This window comes from Grampus griseus (genome assembly GCF_964374135.1).
Source record: "Grampus griseus genome assembly, chromosome: 2".
In the NCBI taxonomy this organism is placed as follows: domain Eukaryota; kingdom Metazoa; phylum Chordata; class Mammalia; order Artiodactyla; family Delphinidae; genus Grampus; species Grampus griseus.
The window spans coordinates 125717455-125742752 of NC_139018.1; the positions used below are offsets into that span (position 1 = coordinate 125717455).

The 25298-nt window shown below is 50.3% G+C and overlaps 1 protein-coding gene across 1 annotated transcript in view; it reads right to left on the bottom strand.

Moving 5' to 3' along the window:
- Positions 1 to 24550, bottom strand: part of ALDH1A3 (aldehyde dehydrogenase 1 family member A3) — a 36005-nt gene extending 11455 nt beyond the window's left edge. Inside the window, exons 1-9 of the mRNA XM_082648270.1 lie at positions 24391 to 24550; positions 18741 to 18845; positions 16461 to 16601; positions 11654 to 11783; positions 11269 to 11330; positions 9040 to 9168; positions 7311 to 7424; positions 4771 to 4873; positions 3003 to 3187 (exon numbers count right to left, since the gene is read on the bottom strand). Of these exons, the coding sequence (XP_082504396.1) occupies positions 3003 to 3187; positions 4771 to 4873; positions 7311 to 7424; positions 9040 to 9168; positions 11269 to 11330; positions 11654 to 11783; positions 16461 to 16601; positions 18741 to 18845; positions 24391 to 24489 (1068 nt within the window). The 5' untranslated portion in view covers positions 24490 to 24550. The remainder of the gene's footprint in view (positions 1 to 3002; positions 3188 to 4770; positions 4874 to 7310; positions 7425 to 9039; positions 9169 to 11268; positions 11331 to 11653; positions 11784 to 16460; positions 16602 to 18740; positions 18846 to 24390) is intronic.
- Between the last annotated feature and the right edge of the window lie 748 nt (positions 24551 to 25298).

Genomic DNA, 25298 nt, shown 5'->3' on the forward strand with positions numbered 1-25298 from the left:
TTTTTAACTATCAGATGGGCAAAACTCCATACATATTCTGTTAGTAAGGCTGGAGAAACAGGCAAGCTCATACAAGGTTGGCAGGAACGTAAGTTGGTTCATGTTTTTGGAAGGTAATTTGGCAATGCTTGTAGAAATCATAAATGTGCTTTCACTCAGCAGTCCCACTTGGGCAATCCCTCCTGTGGATTTCCTTGTGTATGTGTGGAATGACATACTCTGTGGCACCATGCGTGACCGCACACACCCACATACTCATCAGTACGTGTTACTTGAATTCTGTTGGATTCATACAGTGGAAGTGTATGTACATATAAAAAAGAACAAGGCAGGTTCCCATGGTTTGGTATGATATGGAAAGCTCTTCATGTTTCTTGTTAGGGGACAAAAATCAAGGTGCAAAACAGTACTGTGTATAGATATTTTGAGTAAAAACAAGGGAAACCAGAATTCATATTACATTCTTGTATACATACTCAGTTTTGCTTGTATATACAGAAATTCTGGAGAATTTTCTTCTAAGAACTAAGAACACAGGATACCCATGGACGGAAGGGTAAAAACCATGCCTATGAAGGAAACTTTTTCACTACTGACCTTTATATGTCTTTTGGGTTTTGACCGTGTGTTAAGTACTGCCACCTAAAAAGTAACTCAAACTGCAGTATATCTCATAATATCTCAAGGTTCCCTCAACTTCTCTCTGGGAAGTCTTAACCAAGTCTTGGGTTAAAAGTGCCAGGATTGCTCTCTCCTCCTCCTTGGAGACCAAGAGGCTTGTGGGGCTTCATCAAACTACAGACCCTCAGCGGCCACTGACCATGTTCTGCCTCCAAGACTGTCTGTCCTGAAGCCAGCGGAGGGCCCCATGGAAACTCTACCGTCCAGACTCAACTCTTCCTGGCAAGTCCGTGTGAATGTGTTGTTTAAATCTAATAATCCTCCATGAATGTCAGCTAGTGCCTCACAGTGCGAGAGAAGGACCTGCTGGGAAGTGAAGGCTGCACCAGGGCACAGCACCAAAGACGGAGAAACAGGGTCCTGCAGACGGCCAAGGCTGTGAGTGGCTCTGCCGGAGAGGAGAGGACAGAGAGGATGCAGGACCCCGCCCCCCACCAGGTGGCCTGCGTGAGTCTGTGCATATCTTTGCTCAGTTGCCAAACAAACCTGAATAATTCTGGAGTGTTCTGGCTGCCTGCAGTGGACACCTATCTGGTCAGCTAGCTGTTTTACAGGCATGAGACAGACAGAACTATTTAGACAGCTGTAAATCCTCTTGGAGTAAAGCCTTATTAACGTAGATGAAAAAGCACTTTGGCAGAAAAAAAAACCCCAACAACATCCTAAAATAATATGCTGAGGTTAGATGGCTTAAGTGAGTTTTCAAAAGGACTTTCAGCAGCAGCATCAAAAGCACTGATGAAATCAACACCACTGTGCTGTTTTGGAAGAGATTTCTATATCTGGCTTCAAAAGTCAAGCCTGAAGCCTTGGAAAGAGACTTATGAATAATGATGGGGTAAAAGGGATTCCTTAGAATGGGATCAGCTCACATATTTCCCACGGATTCTGGGTTAGCTTTACAATCACAGCAGATTTGATAATGACTTGTGGCCATGTCTGTATTCATACCTGAAATCCAACCAAGGCCGATGGACAACTTTGTGTCACTGGCTGCTGGGTTTGGGGTTGAGGTCTGACAGGATGCGGAGTGCTGGCCACAAGTGGAGATGTTTCTCTCCACCAGGGTCACGTGGCTCCAGAGCCACAGAGCATGTGGGATGGGGCAAGGCAGGGGTGGGCACTATAGCCAGAAACACACCTTTTCCACATGGCCCTCCCCTATCCCCAGCCAAGATGGTTAAGCAAGACCTAACTGATGTGGCTTGAAGTCATGCACAGACATTTGCTGCCACTTAGATCAGGGGGCCTGCCATTTAATGCCCCCCCTTAAAAAATAAAAACGTATTAAGTGCCTTGAAATGTTCATAATATTCATCAATTACACTATTTTCCAGATGAGGAAACTGAGGTTTGGAAGGAGCTTGTGGCTTTCACAAAATCACAGAGCCAAACTTGCCCTCAGATCCATGGCTTCCCGTGGAAACACGTGGTGCCAACGCAGTGGGTAAGTAGCCAGCTCCCGGAACAGACACAAATTGGGTGAGTCTTGACATGTGATTTGAAATTTCCTGGCTGGAGCAGGACTTTGGCTACAAGCAAAGTAGGCTGCTGTTGAACTCCATTTTAATAATGCATGGGATGGTCAGGCTGCCCTCTTTTAAATATTTATCCATCTGCCGCACTGCATACTTAGTAAGAAAGTGATACAGGACCTGCCCTCTTAAAGAGGTTATTAAACCTCGTGGTTATGATCATTTTCATCCTGTCGTTAGCTTCAAAAACCAGGTCTCCAGAGATGTGTTCCTACTGCCTGGAGATGTATCCCCATCCTCCGAGCCCTTTCCAGTGGGATTCTTTGGTTTCTGATGGTCACTTTGTCCTATAATGCACATGAGCTCAAGGGCCTCCAGGCTGAGGCCTCTGGCTCCAGCTGCTGCCTCCACCTGTACTCTGCTGCATTTTAGCCAGGGTTACAACTCGCTTCTGCAGGGAGCCCAGCCAGGCAAGACAGCCTCTGCCTGAGGCTCTCTCCTGGGGACCCTGGTGGCTCAGAGAAGGGTTGGTCCTTTGGCTGGAGGGTGCAGTCACATGGACTTATGAACCGGGAATGCCTCCCTTCCACCAAGGCCTAGAGCTCAGCATTATCTGCTGCAAAGAGCAGAGCTCTGTGTGTACACCCCCATTTCATAACACTACCAAGACCTGATGGGAGTGAACTGTTGATCAGCGTCTGAACAAAAGCCTCAAGTGGCTGGGCAAGTGAGTAAGGGAGTCCCCTGGAGTCACAGAGGACCAGAGCTGTACAGGGCCAGGGCCAGAGGCCTGCCTGGTTCAGCCCCCAGACGTGCACCTCAAGATCTGATACGTCAGTAGGTTACCTGGGGCCCCTGTTCGGTCCTGATGTCGAAGGGGTCTCCAATGGGCCGTTTCTTGGCGAACTCCACGCTCCGCCTGACAAACTCATCATAGACCTGCTCCTCCACAAATACCCTGGAGGCGGCTGTGCAGCACTGGCCTTGGTTGAAGAACACTCCCTGATGGGCGCACTCCACTGCCAAGTCCACTGGAGAGAGGGGGCGGCGAGGGAAGAGGAAGCGATTAAGTTGTTAAGGCCGGACTGGCGACAGCTGCAACTCTAATTGCCCACATGAGAAAACAGGCCCCGGGATGGCTACGTTTCAGAAATTAATTTTGCTCAGCACTTCCCAAACAGAGAGCATGGGAAAGGGGATTTTTCGATCCATGGAGTTTGGGGTTAAATAGGTCCCCTGACTGCAGGACTTAGTGTCTTTACTGCACTAATGAGCACAGAGACTTGTCACATCCTCACCTCACTTGCCCATGACCTCACTTGCTCACATGACCCTTATCAAACCAACCCTCAGACAGGAGTCCTGTGTTTCAGCTGTAGTTTTCCTCATTGGGAGGGAAAGAGGGTGAGCTGAGGGGGTGAGCAGAAGGGGCACCCAGATATGGAGGCACAAGAATGCAAAACAGGAGTCCGGCTCTTTGGAACTCCAAATGTGGGTCACAGTGGGGCAATACCCAGTACTGTTCCGTGTGGCTCCAGAGACCACTAGCAACACTGATGAGGCTTCCATCAGGGAGCACCAAACCAGGCAAAAATGAGCAGTCCACCTTCACACCCAGCCTCCCTTTCTTTCCTTGGGGCTTGTTTCCTCACCCAGTCCTCTCCCATTGAAAGCCAGCTTCAAGGAGTAGAACTGAAACCAGTTATTTACACCTTGGCGAGAAATTGTGCTAGGATCATTTTTCTCAGGGATATTTGCAATTCCAAACTTATCTGAGTGTGGAGTGGAAGGCTTTGTACTCCATGAAAGGAATTCCTGGCACCAGTGGGCAGGTGGGGGAGGCTGTTCTTTAAGGCAAAGGTGTTTTAGTGTACTTGGGAAGTCACACCAAAAATCTGGCAGCGGACCATGTCAGCAGGTCGATGAATGTCTGATGTGGCCCTTCCTTCCCTCTTCTGGACATGACAACCAAGAAGAGTGTCTATTTTAATATTATGTCATGAGACACAAACTGCCCCCAAGCTGCTGGGCAGGGTGGCTTTCCCAGGGAAGAGGTAGTGAAGGGAGAGACAGCACCTAGGCCAGCAGGATATCTTTAAGGGTCACCTGCCACTGGCCTCTGTTTTGTCAGATCTGAGACAAAGAAGGAAGAAATATCTCAAGTCTTCGAGAGCCTGAAAGCATCATAGGAAGTACCGACTTGGAGGGTAGAATGATGAATGCTTGTGGGGGGAGCACATGCCCTTCTCCTCCTCCTCTTGGCCTTCCCCCTCTCCCCCGACACAGGGGGCTCTGGAGAAGAACCCCAGCCCGCTTGTCATGGCCCCAGCTCTGCAAGGACAGGGAAGGCAAACTCATGAAGGGCAGAAACAGGCGGCCTCTCTGGCTACCACAGGAAACATGTCCTCCTCCAACGCAGCTTTCTACCAGCAGTAAAGCTGGCGTTTGGATCTCCATCTGCCTATTATTTATGGAGGGATAACCCGAGGTGGAGAAACATCCCCATTGTGTGTGTGCTTGTCTTTCTCAATTGGTTCTGATTTGGGCAAGGAAGTGGGGAGAGATTTACGGGTCCCATAAAGCCCCAGCAATGCCCGGAAGGGGAGAGACTCACGGTCGGCATCAGCACACACGATGCAGGGGTTTTTCCCACCAAGCTCCAGTGTCACCCTCTTCAGGTTGCTATGGGAGGCGGCTTCTTTAACCAGCTTTCCAACCTTCAGGATAAAAACCAGACCACATTAAGCCTTGGACACAGCTGGATGTGGCCCACACATTCTGGACAAGCCTGGAGGCATGAGTGTGGCATGGCCTGGGCTGCGGCCTCCCTACCCAGGCACCCTGGGCCTTGATGCTGCCCCCTCACTCCCCTGGCCTCTCCCAGCATTCCCTCTCGGATCAGACATGGCTGGAATCCCGGATCTGAGTTGCTCCACGTACTGGGGTGGACGGAGAGCCTTCGAAGGCTCAGTGACTTGCCCACGGCCACACAGCTGGCTAATGGTGGAGCTGGCTGTCACCTGTCCTGGTGCCTGTCCCTCCCGGCATCAGGCTGGTCCAGCTCAAGGGACCAAGGGAAGGTTGGTCTGTGTGGTCCTTTGGTATAATCTGAGGGCACCTCTGAGAATTAGGGAAATAGGGGAGTTAACCTTTAGGATGGGAAACACACCCTAAGACTGAGGGCCCCCAGCGGGTAGGGAGAGAATTGCTTTCCTATGAAGTAACGGGAGGACCACTCAACAAACTGTGATGTCCAACCTCCCGCATGTACCTACCATCCCCTGCACTGCTAGAGGTGGGCTTGGCCCAGCACACAGCAGTGACTTGTCTTGGGCCGGGTGCCACCAACTTCTGAGTTGGGAGACTCTTAGAGACCAGTGTGCACACAGGGGCCTAGAGCTGGATAGCCAGCAGGAGGCAGAGCTAGGCTCTTTCAGGGCTGAGGCTATTTCCTCAAAACTAAGGAGCGAGTGCATTTTTTTTTAATTTTTTTTTTTTTTTTGATGTGGACCATTTTTAAAGTCTTTATTGAATTTGTTACAATATTGCTTCTGTTTTATGTTTTGGTTTTTTGGCTGCGAGGCACGTGGGATCTTAGCCCCCTGACCAGGGATCAAACCCGCCCCCCCTGCAGTGGAAGGTGAAGTCTTAACCACTGGACTGCCAGGGAAGTCCCCGAGAGTGCATTTTAAAACTCGGCCAGCTCCTGGGTGATGGCCTGAAGGAGGTGTGGATGGCCTGATCCAGGTGATAAGGACTGTCTCCAGGGAGAGTACCTGAAGCAAACCAGCCTGCTGTAGGCCTGCGATCTCTTGTGAGGCTGAGGCACAGCTGGGGGCCTCGGTGGGAAGCACCCCTCTTAGGGAGATGCCTGTCAGTTGAGCAATCCCTGGGGTCACAGAAGCCACCTTCTTGTGCTGGCTGCCTGGTGACAGCCCCACCCGGCTGGACCCATGGGTAGCCCTGCAGTCGCCTAGAGAGAGAAGCTGGGCAGGGGCAGGGGCAGGGGCAGTGATGCTTCTGCTGTTGGGTGAGAAGACTGGGAAGACATAGGAGCCGCTGAGGGGCAGGACCCTCTCTGCCCCTCCGTCCCCCTCAGTCCCCTGTCTTCCAGCTATTGTCCAGCAGCCATAGGATTGGGTCTTGGGCCTCTGGCTGGACTAAACTAGGAGGGAGATGGGAGCACTTACTGCTGGGGAAATTTTATCCATTTATTTTTTTAAGTACAGAAGAAGTACTTTCTCATTAGAAATAATTCCCACATATAGATGTGTGTAAATTAAAGGGGAAAGTTTTTATCTTCCCTCACTCTGTTAATGCCCCAGGACCTGCCCCAGAGGAGGCCACAGTAAGAATTTTTGGGGGGAGTCCTTCCAGGTAATTTCTATTTCTCTACACACACCCTTTTACTAATGGTATATACATATATATAGTATATACTTTCTTACAGTTTACTTTTTTTTTCTGGTACGCGGGTCTCTCACTGTTGTGGCCTCTCCCGTTGTGGAGCACAGGCTCCGGACACGCAGGCTCAGCGGCCATGGCTCACGGGCCCAGCCACTCTGCGGCATGTGGGATCTTCCCGGACCAGGGCACGAACCTGTGTCCCCTGCATCGGCAGGTGGACTCTCAACCACTGCACCACCAGGGAAGCCCTACAATTTACTTTTTTTTTGTGCTTCAGCAATAGATCATGGACAGCTTTCCTTATTGTAATGGCTGTAAAATGTCATATAGGATGGATACAATATACTTGAAAGTATGTCCTTGAATGCTCATGAGAATAGTAGTTGCTTCAAAATGGAATTTCTGAAACAAAAGTTTACACTTTCAAATGTACGATCAATACTACAATATTGCCAATCACCTTAGGCTTATTTTTTAACCTTGATTATGCTGTTTATCCTATGGATATTTCAATTTTTATTTTATCTTATCTATGAATATTTTCTTCTGAGGCTTCTGAGTAAATGAATTAGATATTTATTTAGTTTGGAAACTGGACCAGTAACTTTTTTTTTAACTGATTGTTAAAAAAAAGTACTATTTTTTTTAGTACAAATATGTACTAAAATGGGGTCATCATAGTTTAGCCTCTAAACAGAGAATTCTCAGCGACAGCCACTGTCCCCCATAGTCGGCGAGGAGGGTTACCTCTGTGGACCCAGTGAAGGCTATCTTGTTGATCTGAGGGTGAGAAGAAATTGCTGCTCCCACCGTGGGCCCAAATCCTGGCACGATGTTCACCACGCCCGGAGGGAATCCCACCTGGGAGGAAATTGAGATGGTGTTCAGAAGAGGAGGTTGGGTGAGGTCCCTGAGCAGAGCAGCACCCTCACCTGGAAGCTTGGGCCCGGTTCCTATCGCCACCCCAAGACCAGACCCAGTCAGCCAGTGTGCGGGTAGGGCCAAGGCAAGGCACACACCCTCCTTCTGGGCGGCCCTGCCTACCCCAAAGGGCTTCTGAGCAAAACGGCAGTGGCCATTTCATAGCAGAGCACCATTCTGTGTGTGTGTGTGTGTGTGTGTGTGTGTGTGTGTGTGTGTGTGTGTCTGCATGGGTCTGTCTCTGTGTGTGTGTCTGCATGGGTCTGTCTCTGTGTGTGTCTATGTTTGTGTCTATATGGGTCTGTCTCTGTATGTCTGTGTGTGTGTGTGTTTGTCTGTGTGTTGGGGGGAGAAGGGACACCTTGGTCACAGTCCCCAACTCGGAGGTACCTGCAAAATACCCTTCCTGGGCTTCAGCTTTCATTTTTAAAATCTGCCCCATTAATGTTCCAAATGGCAATATGGTCTCACTCCCTCAGAATCCCTGCTGTTGAACCTGGGTCACGCCGAGAGCCAGCACATCCTGAAGGTAGGGAGCGACTTTTCTTTCACATTCATGCTTGGTGCTCCTCATATGCTGGGTCCTCTTTATTAACCAAGAGCACCACAAATGAACAGGTGGGGGATGCTGAACCACTGGGGCATGCTGAACCCCTGGGGGATGCCAGTGTCTTCATTAAAACACATTATTTTAGTAAGGCAAGATTTTACAACATCGTGCTTGAGTCTTTAGTTTTCCTAAACACTTTTTGAAACAGTTGTGACTTTAGAATCTGTAAGTCTGATTACTACGATGTCATAAGGTCCTACATCACGGGTCAAAGGAAAGTGGGAAATTGGTCAATTATTGGCTCTGCAGCCTTACATCTAAGTAATAAAGGTCTTGCTTTCCTGTCGTATTAGCCCAGCTGAGAAGTGGAATGAATGGATCTTACTTCCTATCCCTCTTTTCTTCGAGTTTCTTTTTAAAACTCTTTGCAACATACGAGTTGGGGACAAAATGACTGAAACACATTGCCAGGTGTGTCTGGAAGGAGGTGTCCCTTTGGGCTGTCCATTTCCCTACGCGGTGGCTGCCACGAAGAGGACGGTCACCCGAGAGCAGAGCATTGGTGAGGAGGCTCAGGGCTCAGCAGTAGCCCCTCCAGGGGGAGCTGGCGAGATCACCCACCCACAAGAAGAATGGACCATTTTGTACACCACATGTGCAGGGCCCAAAGAACCTGCCTCCCAAGTAACCCTCCTGTAAATTCTCTAGACAAAATATTTGGTCATAAACCATGGGTTTGAGCTCATAATAAGAGTAAATCATTCTCATTAGGATCAGTGGGAGGAATGGAGTCTCTTCTATCTCAGTGACCGCAAGCAGGAGAGGGAATGAGCGGCTGCCAAGTGAAACCCAGGAGGCATTCCCTTCCCACTCGGCCAGGAGCTGGCCGGCGCTGGCAAGCACAGCACAGCTCCATGGGGCAGACTCATCTTGTGACGGTGGCCTGGTTCCTGGGAGTGGCAATGTAATTGAGGACACAGAATATTTTCTCTTTGGATATCTTACCTCTTTGATCAAAGAGCCGAGATAGAGGGCCGTGAGGGGAGTCTGCTCCGCTGGCTTCACGACCACGGTGTTCCCACAGCAGAGAGCAGGTGCCAGCTTCCACACCAGCATCAGCAGAGGGAAGTTCCACTGCAGCAGAACACAGAGTGGTTGGGGGGCCCAGATCCACTACTACACTGTCCTGGAGGCCCTGCGATGCCTCCATGGAGCACTTGCTTTGCATGGTTTAGATTTGGGATATAGGAGGTAACGTAGGAGTATGCGATGATCAGAACTGCATTCCTGCCTGGCGCCTCCTAAACTGCATTCTGGGAGATGCTAATAGGTGGTCACTGCAAAGAGGATTCTGCTATAGGTGTACTACCTTCTCCTCTTGGAGGTTTACAATGCCATCAGCATGTTAACATCTCCGAAAAGTCCCACAGAAATTAGCCCCGCCTCTCCTAAACGCAAACGCCACAGGATCTCTTTCTCTCTTTACAGAACACATACTAACCCCCACCGAATGGGTGTTTGGTGAAATACACCTTGGGAAATGCTTTCTTGTCATCCTTTCACCCCAGAGGCAGGGATATCGAAATTGCTGTGACATCAGGCCTGACAAGCACTCTCGCCCACTGAGTGTCCACTGTGTGCCAGGTGCGGTTCCAAAATCTGAACTCATTTGATCCCCACACACCTGCGTTGGGCAGTCATATTACCGCTCCTGTTGACAGAAGAGGGAACTGAGGCACGGAGGAACTGTGCCTCAGACGAAGGCCAGGATTCATGCCCAGGCTTGTTTCCTCCACTACACAGCTTGCCTAAGTAACATCTTTGATGAGACGAGATGAAACCGAGCATCTCCAAGAGCGCAGTTAGCTTGATTCTAGCCGTGCCTCACCTCCGACCCCCCAAACAGTCCGTTTGGCTCCTTATACTCCAATGACGTCCCCCCTGCAGGGCTGACCAATGGCTAGCTGGATTTCTCCCCCCAGCTCTGTCTGGAATTCCTACAACTAGACAACAAATATAACATCCCATTTCCCAGGGGCCTGTGTGGTTGGCTAATGACAGCAGGTGTTGTCTTAGGGTTCCCCCAATAGTGATCGGGGTTCCCTCTTCTTCTGGATCCCCACTCCTTAGCACATAAATGCCATCAGTTCTCCTCACCTACAAGCAAATCTGCATCTTCTCCTGGCCTCTGCCTCTTCTAGCAGCTCCCTTCTCTCTCACTGCAGCTTCTGGAAGGGCCATCCCCACGTGCCCAGCTCCCTTTCCATTAGCCCCAACTCCCTCGATGCCTCTCTTGGGAAGCACATCTAACAGCTGTGTTTCTGTCTTTTTGAATTCCTACATAGGAGATGACCCCACTGACTACAGTCTCTTTCTGGAAATGTATTACATCCCTGGGAGGCCCCTGACTCTGGCTGCTCAGGCTTCTCCATGGGATTCCCTGGTGGTCTGTGGGATTGGCCCCAGGCCCTCTTCTTTTCTCACTCTACACCCATCTTTAGGTGATCCCTCCCAACTTGATGGGCAAGAGCACATTTGGCCTGACTATTTCCCGGCTCTCAAGACTGGTGGCTGAAGGACACGTCTGCTTGGCCCCTGCAGAGCCCTTCTCCAACCCTCTTCACACTGCCGCCCGCCTCCCCCGCTGGTGCAGTGGCCTGGTGTTTCCTCCAATAGATGGCAGCATCATAGCATCCCCAGCACCTGCCAGACTCTCCATGGCCCAGTGAATAAAGTCCTGGGCCCTGGGAAGCAAGGCATACTGGATGCTGAGCCAGCACCACCTGCTGGCTGCTCTTCCTCTTCCTCACTTTGTCCCCACCTAAGCTCTGACCTCACCAGCTATCTTTACTGCCCTCCAAGTAGTCCAGACACTTCCACACCCTCACTCAGGCCATTCCTACTGCTCAGAAACCCCTTTTTCCTGTTGAACAACTCTTTCTTATCCTCAAGGCCCAGCTGAGAGACCACTGCCCGAGGGGAGCTGGCCATCCCTGACCCCTTTGGTTTGAATCCATGTGTCTCCTGTTGCACTCCTGGAATCAGCCCCTTGAGAGCAGGCATGGGGTCTGATCCATCTTGATGACCCTCAAGCACCAAGCTCCATGCCACAGAGCAAATGCTCAATTAATACCAGTGCAATCGAATCAAAACCCACTAGAAATTGGTTCCAAAGGCCACAGGGGAATGGGGTGGGATCTATACAGATCTATCTAGAGAAGTTGCCATACTTACAGGAGTGATGGCCCCACACACACCTATGGGCTCGTGCCTGGTGAAACACACAACATTGTCATCTGGAAAAGAGATTAACAGAGAACGTGCTCGCATGAAACTAGGTTAAGGATCTTAAGGAGTAAAAAGACAAGAAAGAAACCCAGAAGCCCACCAAGTGTCAGCTCTAAGTCCTATCTCTTCCATAATGCAGCGATTTTTAACTCAATTTCAAAAGTAAAATTCCTTAGAGGAAGGATTGACACAGTGCCATTTCCTTTTTGGGTGTGGGAAGGATGCTCTGGGGAAAAGACCCGGGGGTGCTCTGAAGAGGCTAGCTAGAGGAGTGAGAAGACAGAACCCCTAAGAGACCCCGGACGAGGCTGAGAGTCCTGAGTTGGCTCACCTGTGGGGATGGTCCTGCCCTGTATTTTGTCTGCCCACCCTGCAAAGTATCGAAGGGTTTTGATACAGCCCTCCAGGTCGATGAAAAAGGCGTGAAGGAACGGCTTCCCTGTGTCCATCGTTTCCAGGGTCTGCAATAATAAGACAAAATATTTTTAAGACACAGTTTTCCTTTTAACCGTCAGGTTGTTAAAGACAGGGCAGGGAGAGAGAGCAGAATCCTAGAACATTGCTCTCAGTACCTCACAGCCATGGGACTCATCAGAAAGCAAGATACCTCATTTAAGATAAGACCTGTCCCAGGCTGTCAAGGACTGCTTTTCTTTCAAAACACCTCAGCCTGGAGGGTTGGCCAGAGCACAGGCACGGGTCCCCACGAAGGACAGAGGGTACAAGGCTGGTTTGGAGCCTCGCTGGGAAGGAATACGCCTCAGTGTTGGTCTTCTGTCATCTGTCTGGAGTGTTGTTGCCCCAGCAGTGGGACCTGGACACATGGGTTTGTGCGCTCCGGGGAGCTCTCAGAAGGTTCAAGGACTTGGGGGGGTGGCTGGGGAGGGGCCGGCTCCTCTAACAAAAGAGAAAGGGGGACGCAGGTTCCTTCTTCTTGGCCCTGCTGACCAGCACAGCTGTGGAAAGAGTGACGGAGCCCAGAGGGGTCGTGCCACCAGCACAAAGATGCACTCCAAGCTCCTCCCGCACTGGGCTGCCAGCCGGATGCGCTGCGTGGTGGGAAGGGAGCAGACTGGCCTTTGGTGGTGAGGGGCGACTCCTCAGGCGAGCGCACAGCCACTCAATGGCAGGGATTCTTTTCTGTTTCCAGCTGGGCTGAAGAGAACCCCTTTGTCCCTCAGACAAGCGGCCCCAGTTGAGCCCAGCACTGAAACCTCCCGTCATCCATGGCTGCAGGAAGTGGCCACCCTGACACATAGCCCAGGGCAGGATTCTCATTTTAGAGTCACTGGGCTGAGAGAATGATTTACAAAGGAAGAGAGGCCTCTCCGTGTGCACTCGCATATGCCTCATTTCCGAGATGGATGGCTCTGCTCCCACTTCAAGGTGCAGACACAGGGGCTAACAGAGCCCAGAAACTCATCTGTGTTATCCAGAGGGTAGGCGGCATGGCTGGCACTGAATCTGGGGCATCTGACTTTCAGTAAGGGCAGTGACTGCTTTTTAGGCTGCTGCCCCTGTACATTTGCATCTGGAAAGGATGTAGGATGGCCGCATGAATGGCTGGGGCTACTCTATCTTTGCTTCAGGAATGAACCAAGAATTCTCTGAACAGGAGGCAACCACTTTCCTAGCTGAGTGGCCTTGGCAAGTCCCTGAATCTCTCCCTACCTCAGTTTCCTCATCTGCAAAACAACAACAATAACAGTAATGGCACCTACCTCATAAAGCACTAACAGCACTGTCCTATACATAAAGCACTAACAGCACTGTCCACTGCTCAAATGATGATAATTAACAGCTCTGACTATTGTTGTCATTTTCCCTTTTAGGGCCAGACAGGTGCTCCACAATCCTCAGCTGGGGACAGCAAGGAGACAGGGCTGTGTGTTGCTAGAGATGACAGGGCTGGTCTGGGTCTCCGGTGTGTCTCACCCTTGGCAGATGCTGCTCAGGGACCAAGTCAGGACAGTGTGACAGCCAGTACACTGTACCTTTGGCTCCTAGTGATTTACATGCTAAGCTGGAACTTGCATTTTCCCAGGGGAAACCCAACAATTGCAAATAATGCCAAAATTCTCCAGGGCCCAGCTGTTCCATACAGCATCCACATGTCTGTCAGTGGAACGGGGAGTTTACTCTTGGCCCTTTTCTGGGATGGGAGAGAAAGGCAGGAGACTGGGACAGAGCTTTGTGGGGACGTGCGAGGCCTGGAGCTACTGCCCACATCCAGCCCTGGCTTACCCTCTCTGGCTGGATAAACTAGGACAGATTACCTAAACTCTCTGGGCCTCAGCATTCTCCAAATAGGATAATAAATACTACAGGTCAAGTGCCCACAATAAGCCTGGTACCTGATGAGCATTCAACAAGCATTGACTGTTTTTTATTATTAACTTAGTCACGTTTGTTTACTGGAATGACAACAGGAATTTGCCAGGTTGGTGTTATGGAATTTGTCCAAGCAAAACTGGGTCACAACAGGTTTAGAAAGGAAGTTCTTTAAAAAAATAAAAATCAAAAAAGATTCGCAGGTGAGTACACAGGCCTGAATCTGAGAGATCAAGTGTTAGCTACTCATTGGGACTTCTACACAATTATTGTGTCTGGACCATGTGGGAACCACAGCTGCTTCTAAGTTTATTTCTTTTAACATTTTAGGAGAAAAATATGCCTTTTGAAAAATTAACACATGGTAACCCTCAGATAGTAAAGAATGAAGGAAAAGTGCTGTGGGACATGCCTCAGATGCCCCAGTGCCAAGGCTTAAATGAGGGGCTCAGAAGTGGGGCTCTGCTTGAGAAGACAGCAAACAGGGACAGCCCCTATTTCGAGGCTCCCAAGATGAGCGCCCGAAGTGCCAGAGTCTGGGTGCAGGTGCTTTAGTGAGGGGAGAGAGCTGAGGCTGCTGGATCTGCCACATGGTCTCCAAACACTGAACACAAAGTAAATGCCCAGCTCTGTCAAAGCCACCAAACTGGCAAGAGAACATGATGGAAAGCGGCACTTTGTGCGGGAGAATGCAGGAAAACCCCATCAAGGGCGTGCTTTCCCGTGATGTGGTCTGGGTTTTAAAAACTGTATTTGCCAGTCATTCTCTTGTCCCTTTCACAATGTGGCGAAGAACTGGGTCTTATTTCTTGTGGGCAGCGAGGTCAGATGGCAGAGGGGACTTGCTCTATGTGCTTTAACACCAGTCTTGCCAGGACAGCCAGGAGGGCTGAAGGTAAAGGTGGCCTTGAAGCCACTGCTCCCCAAGATGATACTGACACTTGAGGACAGGGTGGGGAGGGTGCCCAGGCACATCCTCTCCCGCCTGCTATTAGTCCTCACGGACATTGCAGACCGATGAGCTCATGCTGGGTGAAAACAGAAATGTTTTTGAAGAAGCCAGTTTGGCAGCTTGAGAGTTGAGACTGGCTTTCATTGCAGGAAGAAACCAGAGGCTCTACGGAGAGAGACGCTGACCCTGGGAGGGAGCTCTTCTCATCCGGGTTCAGGCTGGCCAGCTGGGGAGGGCGGAAGGAAGGTGCAGTTCTCTCTGTGTGGATGCACCCTCAGGGCAACGCACCCCAGAGGAGCACCCGAAATGTAGTTTCTCCACCCTCCACCCCAAGACACACACTCAGGGTCAAGAGCAATTTCAGAGTCCTAGCTGGCACTGACTGACCTCCATGCAGGTGTCCACTTGACTACTCATTCCCAGCATCAGATCAAGAAAGGAAAAAACCATTTTTCCAAATCAGAGACCAAAAAGGAGATTTCCTTTCCTACCAGCTGGGCCTCCAGGTCTGGGGCAAGTTTTACACAGGAGTCTGAGCCATATGAGGGCTGTGTGTGCAGGCTGCAAAGGACCTCAAGGCACAAGGAGGCCCCAAGATTTCCTCTAATCAAGCACCCACCGCAAGACCAAAAGAAGGTCTGAGGATCTCGTTCAATTCTGTACTTACAACTCCTAAATGTCTTCATAGCCCATCTCATGAGAGCAGGCCAACCTCATGCAGTGGGATGAATAAAGATCCCCGTTTTGCAGCTGGGGAACTAAGGTGCTAGAAATTTGCTGGCCAGGAGAACAAGTAGCTGAGGTTAGAACCTGGGTCTTCAGATAGCATTATATATATATATATATATATTTTTTTTTTTTTTTGCGGTACGTGGGCCTCTCACTGTTGTGGCCTCTCCCGTTGCAGAGCACACACTCCGGATGCACAGGCTCAGCGGCCATGGCTCACGGGCCTAGCCGCTTCGCGGCATGTGGGATCTTCCCCAACCGGTGTACGAACCCGTGTCCCCTGCATCAGCAGGCGGACTTTCAACCACTGCGCCACCAGGGAAGCCTGAGATAGCATTACTAATAATAGCTATCATCTATTTAGTGCTTACTGCATGACAGGGACTGCTAAGGATTTTAAATGGATCGTTCTCACAAGACTCAGATATCATTATTTGTGATATTGTCCATGAAGAAACATATGCTCAGGGAGGTTAAGCAACTTGTCCAAAGTCACACAGCTAGTAAGTGGCAGAGCTGGGGTTTGAACCTAGGTCTTTCATACTCTGAGGTTTCCTATAGCTAGGTTATCCTGCCCTCACCATCACTCCACACACACTCACCACTGCCCATTTCAGGGGTGAAATAGGGGTGATTTTTAAGCTATATGGGGACACTTTTTCTATGTCAAGTGGTAGCATTTATTTTAATAAGTATTAGAAAAAATACACCACCACATTAAACCTGTAATTTCATGGATACTGTCACTTAGGATGAGGTTAAATTTCACTTTAAAAGGGAGTTCACGTAAGAAAACAAGTTAAGTTCATAACTGTGCAGGTGGGTCCAGGATACAGCCCAGCCCAGCCTAGCTGTCTGTGAACATCTCAAGTCTGGGAACCACTAATGGAGCTGAACTTCCTCCAGGCCAAGAAGATGAGCTGCAAGGGACAAAAGTCCGACTTCAAAACAAAAAGTATGCGTCCAATAGCATAGATGCCTGCCTATGGCCGGAAAGCCACACCTCAAAGGACCAAAACACCGCCACACAAAACAACACCCTAGGTCCTTTCTCCCACACTCTGAGGGGGGTGGGCCCTCGGGGAGGCTGGCTGGCCCCACGCCTCCCCTGTGTGCATGTACTCACGGCCAGGACGGCGCGGTCCCTCTCCATGAGATCCGCCAGTTGGTGCAGCAGCCGGCCGCGGCTTAGGGCATCCAGCCGGCGCCACGGCGAGCCTCTCTGGAAGGCGGCTTGTGCAGCCTCCACGGCCTTGTCTACGTCGAGCTGCACGGCCGAAACAATAGAGAGAGTGTGTCACCTTTTGCTGAGGGCTCAGCTGTCAGAGAACAGCAGAGTCTCCGCCCGCTGCAGAGGAAGGAGGGGCGGCAGGCAGCTCAGAGCAAAAGCTAGGTTTCCAATCACTTTAATGGCTGGGGGCTTTCAAGTGTTTTTTTTCTTCTTTATATCTTAAGTCTTTCAAGTTTTCTACAATGGCCAAAGATTAACTTTCCTTCTGATTATGCAAAGCATTTAAAATAGTCATAAAACCACTGACCTTAATTATTTTTCTTGGTGACCAAAGTAGGAAAAGATCATCTACTTGCTATCTCAGTGTGGATACAAACACACTCCCACAGCTCACCAATTAGGTGGGAAATGTCTGTCTTGGCATTTTACTCCAGCTGAGGACTGCAGTCCAATAGCAAGAACGGGGGTACGAGTCCTCCTCTGGATCTCAGAACTGACCACACTGAAAAAGTCCCTAGATGGGGAGGATCAGGGACTTTTTCTCCCTTTAGCCTCACTTCACCTACCCTCTGAGGGCAGAACTGTGATGATTTTATAGAAAAAGAACTGGATCATCTATGCACTGATAGAAGAATTACAATCAAAACTTCTTCTTTACTGGGAAAGAATGAGAGCTGTTTAGAGTAATGACACCCATTCTTTTTAAATTTTTATTTATTATTATTTTTTTGGCCATGCCACGAGGCATGCAGGATCTTAGTTCCCCAACCAGGAATCAGACCCAGGTTCCCTGCAGTGGAAGCGCCTAGTCCTAACCACTGGACAGCCAGGGAATTCCCTGACACCCATTCTTATGTTCAGGAAAATGGGGTTTGAGGCTCTGGTTGCTGATGGGCAGGGGCTCACCCCCCAGGTCCCTCTGAGCCTCTCTTCCTTAGGGAGGTGCAGCCAGCAGTGGACACCTGGCACCAGTCAAGAGGGATACTCCACCAAGATTCTGTGTCTCCAAAGTGGGCTTGGAGGTGAGCAGAAGCTTTGGCAAGGGAGATATTAGGTCTTTGAATTCCTTGTCCCAGGCTCTGGAGTGGAGGCCAGGACCTCTCCAGATGCAGGAACAGGGCAGCCTCTGTCTTCTGGTGCTTGGAGCAGTCACTGGGACCATGGGACGAGCCAGAGCCAGGGGCAGGGATCTTACTCTCCTCCCTGATACCTGTATACTGCACCTGGGAGTCCTGCTCTGCATCATGCTCCACCCCTACACCTTCACATCTTCACACGAGCTCCTCAGTGCTAGTATCTTTGTAAACAGAGCTTAGCATGGGGCGCTGCACATGGGAGGGTATGTATAGGTGGAAACACTCTGCATTGCATACCTATCACAAAACCATCACTAGTAGGATCAAATTCAAGCCTATTTTACACATGTGTCATTCATCCTGTTCACATTCAACATTACCTACACACTTAAGAACATCAGATGAGTACTCTAGTGGTTGAGGAGAGGGTTACGTTTCCCTTCGCTCCTTACAAAAGCAGTACCTTCAACCTTTCCCCCAATGATACATATTCAAAAGATACTTTATGGTTTGAAATGTATCAAGGACACCTCCAGAAGTCCCTTAGCTTTATATATAATAATATATATCATATATAATGTATACATATAATATAGCTTATAAAATATACCCTGCACTATCAAATACGGTTATAGACTATAGCTTTACAAGATAATTTAAGTTTCTGGTAGAAAAGAAATCTGGCAGTTGCATGACATTATTACTTCTGCATGACTTAGCAAGTCGTTCTTCCTTCAAGTCTTTTTTTTTTTTAAAGTGTCTCCTGCCAGAATGCTGCATTTGGTGAAACACAACAGCCGGAAATGCTTTCTGGAAAGATTATTTAATGCCACCAGTATCAAACAGTTGATAAAAACCTTTCCTTAAGCCACGTGAAAAGGATAGCTGAGGTCATCCTCGTAGATGGAGAAACATCTATCAAAGGAGAGTGACTCTGCAGCACATCGTCCCTAATTGATCCCATTCTGGGCCAAGTGTCTGAGAAGCAGCTCGCTTAGGTCCAATCTCAGTGTGGGCCAGTTCTGCCTTATAACTCAGCTGAAGCGTTTCCTTTTCCTCTAGTGATCTGTAATTGAATTACTGGAGGGGGGGCACCCACCTTATCTCCTTCTTCCACTTCACATATTTTCTCTAGAGTTGAAGGGTTATATGTGGCAAACTTTTTTCCACTCTTGGATTCGTTCCATTCATTGTTGATGAATATCTAACCAGGAAAGGAAGTTGTAATGCATTAGGCTTAAATCAAAATCATATAATTCCAACATACTGAGGACCTTAGGTAACGTCTTTTCCTTCTGTCCCTCCAACCTACCTGTCTGCCTTTTTTATAGGTAGGACCTGGAAGGGGGATGGAGCCACATGCCCAACCGGGAGCACACTCAGAATTAGAATCCAAGTCTCCTGACTTTTAATACATTTTCAGAGAACTACATTTTGTCACAATAAAACTAATTTAGAATTTTTTTCTAAAATATTCTCTCGGCTTCCCTGGTGGCGCAGTGGTTGAGAGTCCGCCTGCCGATGCGGGAGACACGGGTTCGTGCCCCGGTCCGGGAAGATCCCACGTGCTGCGGAGTGGCTGAGCCTGTGAGCCATGGCCGCTGGGCCTGCGCGTCCGGAGCCTGTGCTCCGCAGCGGGAGAGGCCAAAACGGTGAGGCCCGCGTACCGCAAAAAAAAAAAAAAAAAAAAAAAAAATGTAAAATATTCTCTCTCTCTTTTTTTTTTCCGGAACGCGGGCCTCTCACTGTTGTGGCCTCTCCCGTTGCGGAGCACAGGCTCCGGATGTGCCGGCTGAGCGGCCATGGCTCACGGGGCCCAGCTGCTCCGCGGCATGTGGGATCTTCCCGAACCGGGGCACGAATCCGTGTCCCCTGCATCGTTAGGCGGACTCTCAACCACTGTGCCACCAGGGAAGCTCTCTCTCTCTTTTTTTAAACAATAAGATGGATTCACAGGGAAATAGCAGGGTTAGTTACATAAAGGGTATAAGTTGAATTTTACACACTCAGCAAGTTCAGGGGAAGATTAAACATGCATATATATATATGTGTGTGTGTGTGTGTATATATATATATATATATACACACACACACACACATATATATATATGTGTATATATATATGGTGCCAAGAAATCCACCTGTCCCTGAAGAGTATGTCAGCAGTGAGCACTACCTTCTCCCTCTTTCCTGCTGCAAGCCCCAGCCAGATCACCAAGGAACTGCATTATACAAGGATCTTACTATAACCCTTTAGCCCTCATTAATGCACATCAGCCCCCCTCCCCCATTCCCTTTAAAATGTCTATTTTCATGTTGGGCTTAATAAAAGCCAGTATTGGAATACAAAGATAAATATCTGTGTTAGGAAATGTTCTGGTTATATTAACATATGTAGCAAATAACGGCTTATATCCAGAACCAAAGAATTAACTCACAAAAATCACTTAGTTCAGAGACTCAGTTATCTAGAACACAGCCGAGAATAGAGACATTAAAAAGAAAAAGACATCATGAGCAAACTAAAAAGAATTCACAAGTCCATGCACTGAAATGTGTGTACTATTTACTCTTAGTTTACCCTAAGTTCTAACTGCCTTAAAAAAGCATTAAAAGAGCCGGCTTTTGGGAAAGAACTAGGAACAGAGGTAACAGATAATACATAAAACATGTTCTGACAGAATGGAGGTCCTGGCTACCCAGTGAGAGGACAGGCAATCTCCTGCTGTACCAGCTTGGGACACCTTTGTCATCAGAGCCCATCGTGGCATCAGAGAGACCCCAGTCACAAACATGACTGATATGCTTTAGAAGCATTTCCATCAAGTAAAATGCCATCAATAATTTCTAAGTACAGAATTAGCTCATCAGATTCCATCTCTATATCTATATGCATATGTTTATATGCACATCTCTATACGCATTTATTCTATCTCTATATCTATATGCATATCTTTGAGTCATTTAAAGGGAGAATTGCATCACTACAAGGATTAATTTCAATGACTGTGAATTTCATTCATTCGGAATACTTGACTCCCCAGTGAGGATGGATTAGAGGGGAGCCAACTCATCCAGTGTGCAACCTGACTATGTTCTCTGTCCTGGGCTGTCCTGTAAAAAATCCTAAGCTCACAGGGAAGGAAGCCTGCTCTGGGAAGCCACTGGTGCACTGTTTTGATAACTCTCCCTGGAAAGCAGGGAAATTTGACTGCAGTGGGGACAATGCACAGAAGGCCAGCTCTGGCTGGGCAGGTGGGCAGAGGGCCCCTGCCTCCCTGTGTGGGGTCCAGAGCTGAGAGTGACCCTCGACCGTGGGATGTGCCCATCTGACTTCTGGAAGCTCAGCGCCTTCAACGTGAGGCCAGGCCCCCAGGGAAGCGCGCGGAAAAGGCCAGGCTACAATTACAGGTTTATTCTTCCAGCTGAAACCAAATCCAAGAGTTCACTTTTGCCATCCAGCAAGCAATCACTCGGTAACAGTGAGAAATTAATAAGTAGAGAAGAGGAGTTAAGTTAGCGTGGGGAGGAAAGTGCAGCCAGGAAGAGAGGCCCATTTGTCGGAAGATGAAATTTCGTGGGTTAGATAATAGAGACTGTCAGTGAAAACTGCTGATTCTAGGACCTTCCTGGTATCAATTCCAAGGAGGAGGGAAAATGAGAAGGTGGTAGAAGAGAATATAAATAAGGGGATAAAAACAGATTGCAATGATCAGATGTCTGTTATACTTCATCTCCAAGCATGCTCCTCCAAAAAAAAAAAAAAAATTACTTGGTCGTTCATGACATTGATCCATAGTCCTTTCTAACCAGCAACTTAAAAAAAATTCAGACGGCTCAACTCTACTCATATTTTCCCATCACAATGTTTCTAATTTAGCAAAAATTTTTTCTTTATACTACATTAGTAAGTAATTTTGTAAGTGGTTTCTACTGTTGCTTTTTCTCTCCAATAAAAGAAAACAAAAACACAAATGAGGAAGGGGTAAGTGTGGCCTACCAATTATGCTGGCTGTATTGTTTTGAACCCCAAAACAGGAAAATGGGTCTAGAAAAAAACTGTTCCCCTTGACTTGTGAATTGGTATGAAACAAAACTTATAGAGGAATAAAATTATGTTACATTGAGTGGATGGGACTCACATTTTGAAGGAATGGAATGGTATACCATCCAGACTGAGCTGGAAAACCACAGCTATTGTCAAGATACGGATGCCCCAGAAGAGGCGAAGGTGGTGGTCACACAAGTGAGTTCTGCTGACGCCACTTACAGAAGCTTCCATTGGACCTCAGCTATACTCAAAAGGAGCATATTTTCAGAAAAGGAAATCTGAGTGAATTTTATTTTTCATTAAAGAGATCATAAAAACCAGTGTTTTAATGAGCCAGAAAATCTTAAAAAAGAATTTCTGCTACTGGAAGGAAAAGAAGGGGCCCTATGAAGTGAAAGGGGCTGCTACCCTCTGAGACCTATGTGGGGGTTTTGGGGGGGACGGCCCCTCACCAAAATCACAGAGCAGAGCCCAGTGTTAAAACATGAGAACAAAGGAATTTCGTCCTTCTGGAGTCTGGACTTACCCTGGGAAATGGTCCCCCAAGGCTGGGGCTCAGACCCACCATTTCCAGCTTGTCCTCCATTAACAAGAAGCACCATGAGTCAGGTTTGAAAAATAACAGACTGTTACTGCTCACACACTCCACAGCCAGGGGGCCTCGGGGGCCTCGGGGGGTCTCGATACTGTAGTTCTGTTTCTCCCGCTTCTTTCCTCAGCCCTGTGGGCTGCCTCTGCAGCCAGGGGCTCCCTAAGCATTGCTTGCCTGGGCTCCCCACCCTCAGTCACAACCACACAGGCTGCCCCAACCCCACAACTGCTAGGAGGAGGCCTCTGTGGAGATGGGCCTGGAGCAAGGACAGAGAGACAGAGGCCTTGCCCTCCAGATGAAAGGAAGGTACAGCAGCCTACTGTCAGGCTGCCGCAGTCATCATTGCCTAGGAGCCACTAAGGATCCTGGCTCTCCAGCCCCCTCCATCTCATGCCCTTCCCTCAGCCTTAGTCACAACCCGTTCTGTTCCACTAAGAAGAGGGGGCAGCCAGCAGGACAACAAACACCGGTCACTCTGTGAATGTGCTAAAATCCACCTCTCTACTTAAAGGCTGCATTTACACTTGTGAAGGGGCAGAAAGAACTGCAGACAGAGAGGTAACTTTCCATATGTGGCTCCATTGCTCTGATAGCACTAAAAAAATGTAAAAAGGAATAGGAAAATAATATATGTATTTTCTGGTTTCTATACTGTTTTTTAAAATCCAATAAAACAAAAATAAAACAAAACGCTACTACCACCAACAGGTGACCACCACGAGTGATAGGGGCTAAAAAAATTTAGGTACTATTTTCACTGTTCCCAGAATATGAGTTGGAATTTGCACTTTGAAGCTGATACTACTTAGGAAATTACATTAAAAATAATCTCCATCGAAGTGTCTCTGTTGGTTACAGAGCCCTCTGGAAACAGTTAATTTTAATGTCATGTGATCAGAGGTCCAGTCGACAATAAGCGCCAAGAGATCAAAATCTGAAGGCCACACATAGTGGCCCACAACTTTCTCTGCTTGATTAAAACTATTTGAGAGACATAATTGCTACTTGTGAAAGTAAAATTGATGGAGGAATTTTCTAAGTGCTATGTCAGCTGGAGTTGGGGGCAATGGATAAGATGCAAAAATAAAAGGAGACAAACTTGGGCAAAATGAAGCCAACTGTGGCTCTTGGCCTGCACCCCTGAAGTGCCCCCAGAGCCAGCCCAACGGCCTCCAAACAGCCTCGGGGTGTCTTCCCACCGGAGGGGACACGCTCCCTGCTGGCAACAGAGCTCCCAGCCCTGCTCAGCCCGGGCTCCAGGCCTCGCCATCTTCCTTTCTGCCCTAGGCAGGTGTTCTCACCGCTTTGCCGGTGCTCCAGCCTCCTAGCCCACAGTGCAAAAAGGACAGCGAGCCTCGGGACTCCGCGGCGCAATGGGGCCCTGCCACCCGCGGTTTCCCAGGCCCAGATCTGAGACCATGATCTGCCAAGACCAAGGTCTCTGGGCTCCGGGACAGTCTCATCAGTGAGCACCTTCCTACTAGCCCTCGTTCTGCTGGTAAGAGCTAAGCACAGGAGGTGCCCAACTTCTCTCCGCTTGCTCCCGCTGACGTTTCCGGACACTTCCCGAGGCAGCCTGACCTCTCAGGTCGGCTCTTGGTGTTTGCAGGGACCCTCTGACCTTCTCGAAGCTCGACCCCTTCAGCCCCGGAAACTACGCCGCAGGGTCTGCGGGAAGACCACCGCGCCCAAGTCACGGCGCACCACCGCTCGCCTTCAAAGCGGGCCCTGCAGGGACACGTCGGGGCCGCACCGGGCTTCAGCCTGGCACCGCGCGGCCGCTGCAGAGCCTCCCTCGCCCGGTTTTCGCGCCCGAGAGCCCGTCTGGGGGTGCGAATCTTGGAGTCCCTTTTGGGGGTGCGCGGTGGACTCCCGCCCGGCATGCCCAGTGCTGAACGCTGCTTCGGGAGGGCTCGGCTGAGCGGAGAGGCTCGAGTCACAGGAGCGCCGGGCGAATTCAGCTGAGGGCGCGCCGCCCCAGCTCCCCGCACTCTCGGAGCGGAGCAGCGGGGCTCCTGGCCTGCTGACCCCTGGTCCCCGCCACCGTGGCCGGGCAGCCCAGCGCGGAGCCAGGCGGCCGTCGGGTGGGACGCGAGCCCGTCTCACCTTGGTGAACTTGACCTCCAGGTTGCGCACGGGGCGCGGCAGGGTGGGAGACTTCCTGTCCGGCTGCCCGTTCTCCACGGCCCCGTTGGTGGTGGCCATGGCTCCTCCACGCTCCCGGGTCCGAAGCGCCCGAGTCTTCGGCGCCTGCTCCGGCCTGGGCGGTGCGCAGCCTACTCGCGGGGTGACAGCTCCGCGCCGCTTTATGGAGCGCCCCACGCCTCCCGCCCGAGGGGGCTGTCTAATTGGCTGCAGGACTAGAGGAAGGGAGGGCTGGCGGGAGGGGAGGGGGCCGGCCCGCCTCACCCCACCCCGCCCGCCGCCCCTGCGGGAGCCCGGCCACCCCCCGCCCGGCCACCGCGCCGCGCGCTCCCCGCCCGGGAGGCTGCCCTTGGAGGAGCTCCCGAAACGCCGCCGGGCCCCGGAAGTCCCAGGACTCGGGCAGCGGGCCGGGGCAGGAATCGGGGGCGCGGGGCTGCTGCGCTGGCTGGCAAGTCCGCCCGCGGCACCTGCCGCCCCCGGCCCGCTGACGCTCCGTGCACTCGCCCAACTTCGGTCCGCGCCCCGCGCTCCGGGAAGGCGCGCCCTCCCGCCCGCCCGCTGAGGGCCTTGCGCCGCGTCTGGGGTCGGGGACCCCGCGGGGAGGCCCCGCGTCGCTGCCCACGTGCCTCGGCCTAGAGTCCAGACGCCGGGGCCGGGCTTGCAGGACCGACGTCCGCCGCGCCCCATTCGGCCCGTGCCGGGACTGCGGGCAAGCGGGCGCGGAATCTCCCCCGGCCCTGGGCGTCACACGCCGAGGGGCAGAAGGCTAAGGAAAAGCCTTTGGCCCTTCCTTCCCCGTGCTGTGGCGTCCCAGCGCGGCCAGGCCCCTGACCTTCACAGGCTCACAGCGGGGCTCCAGCCCGAGGCCC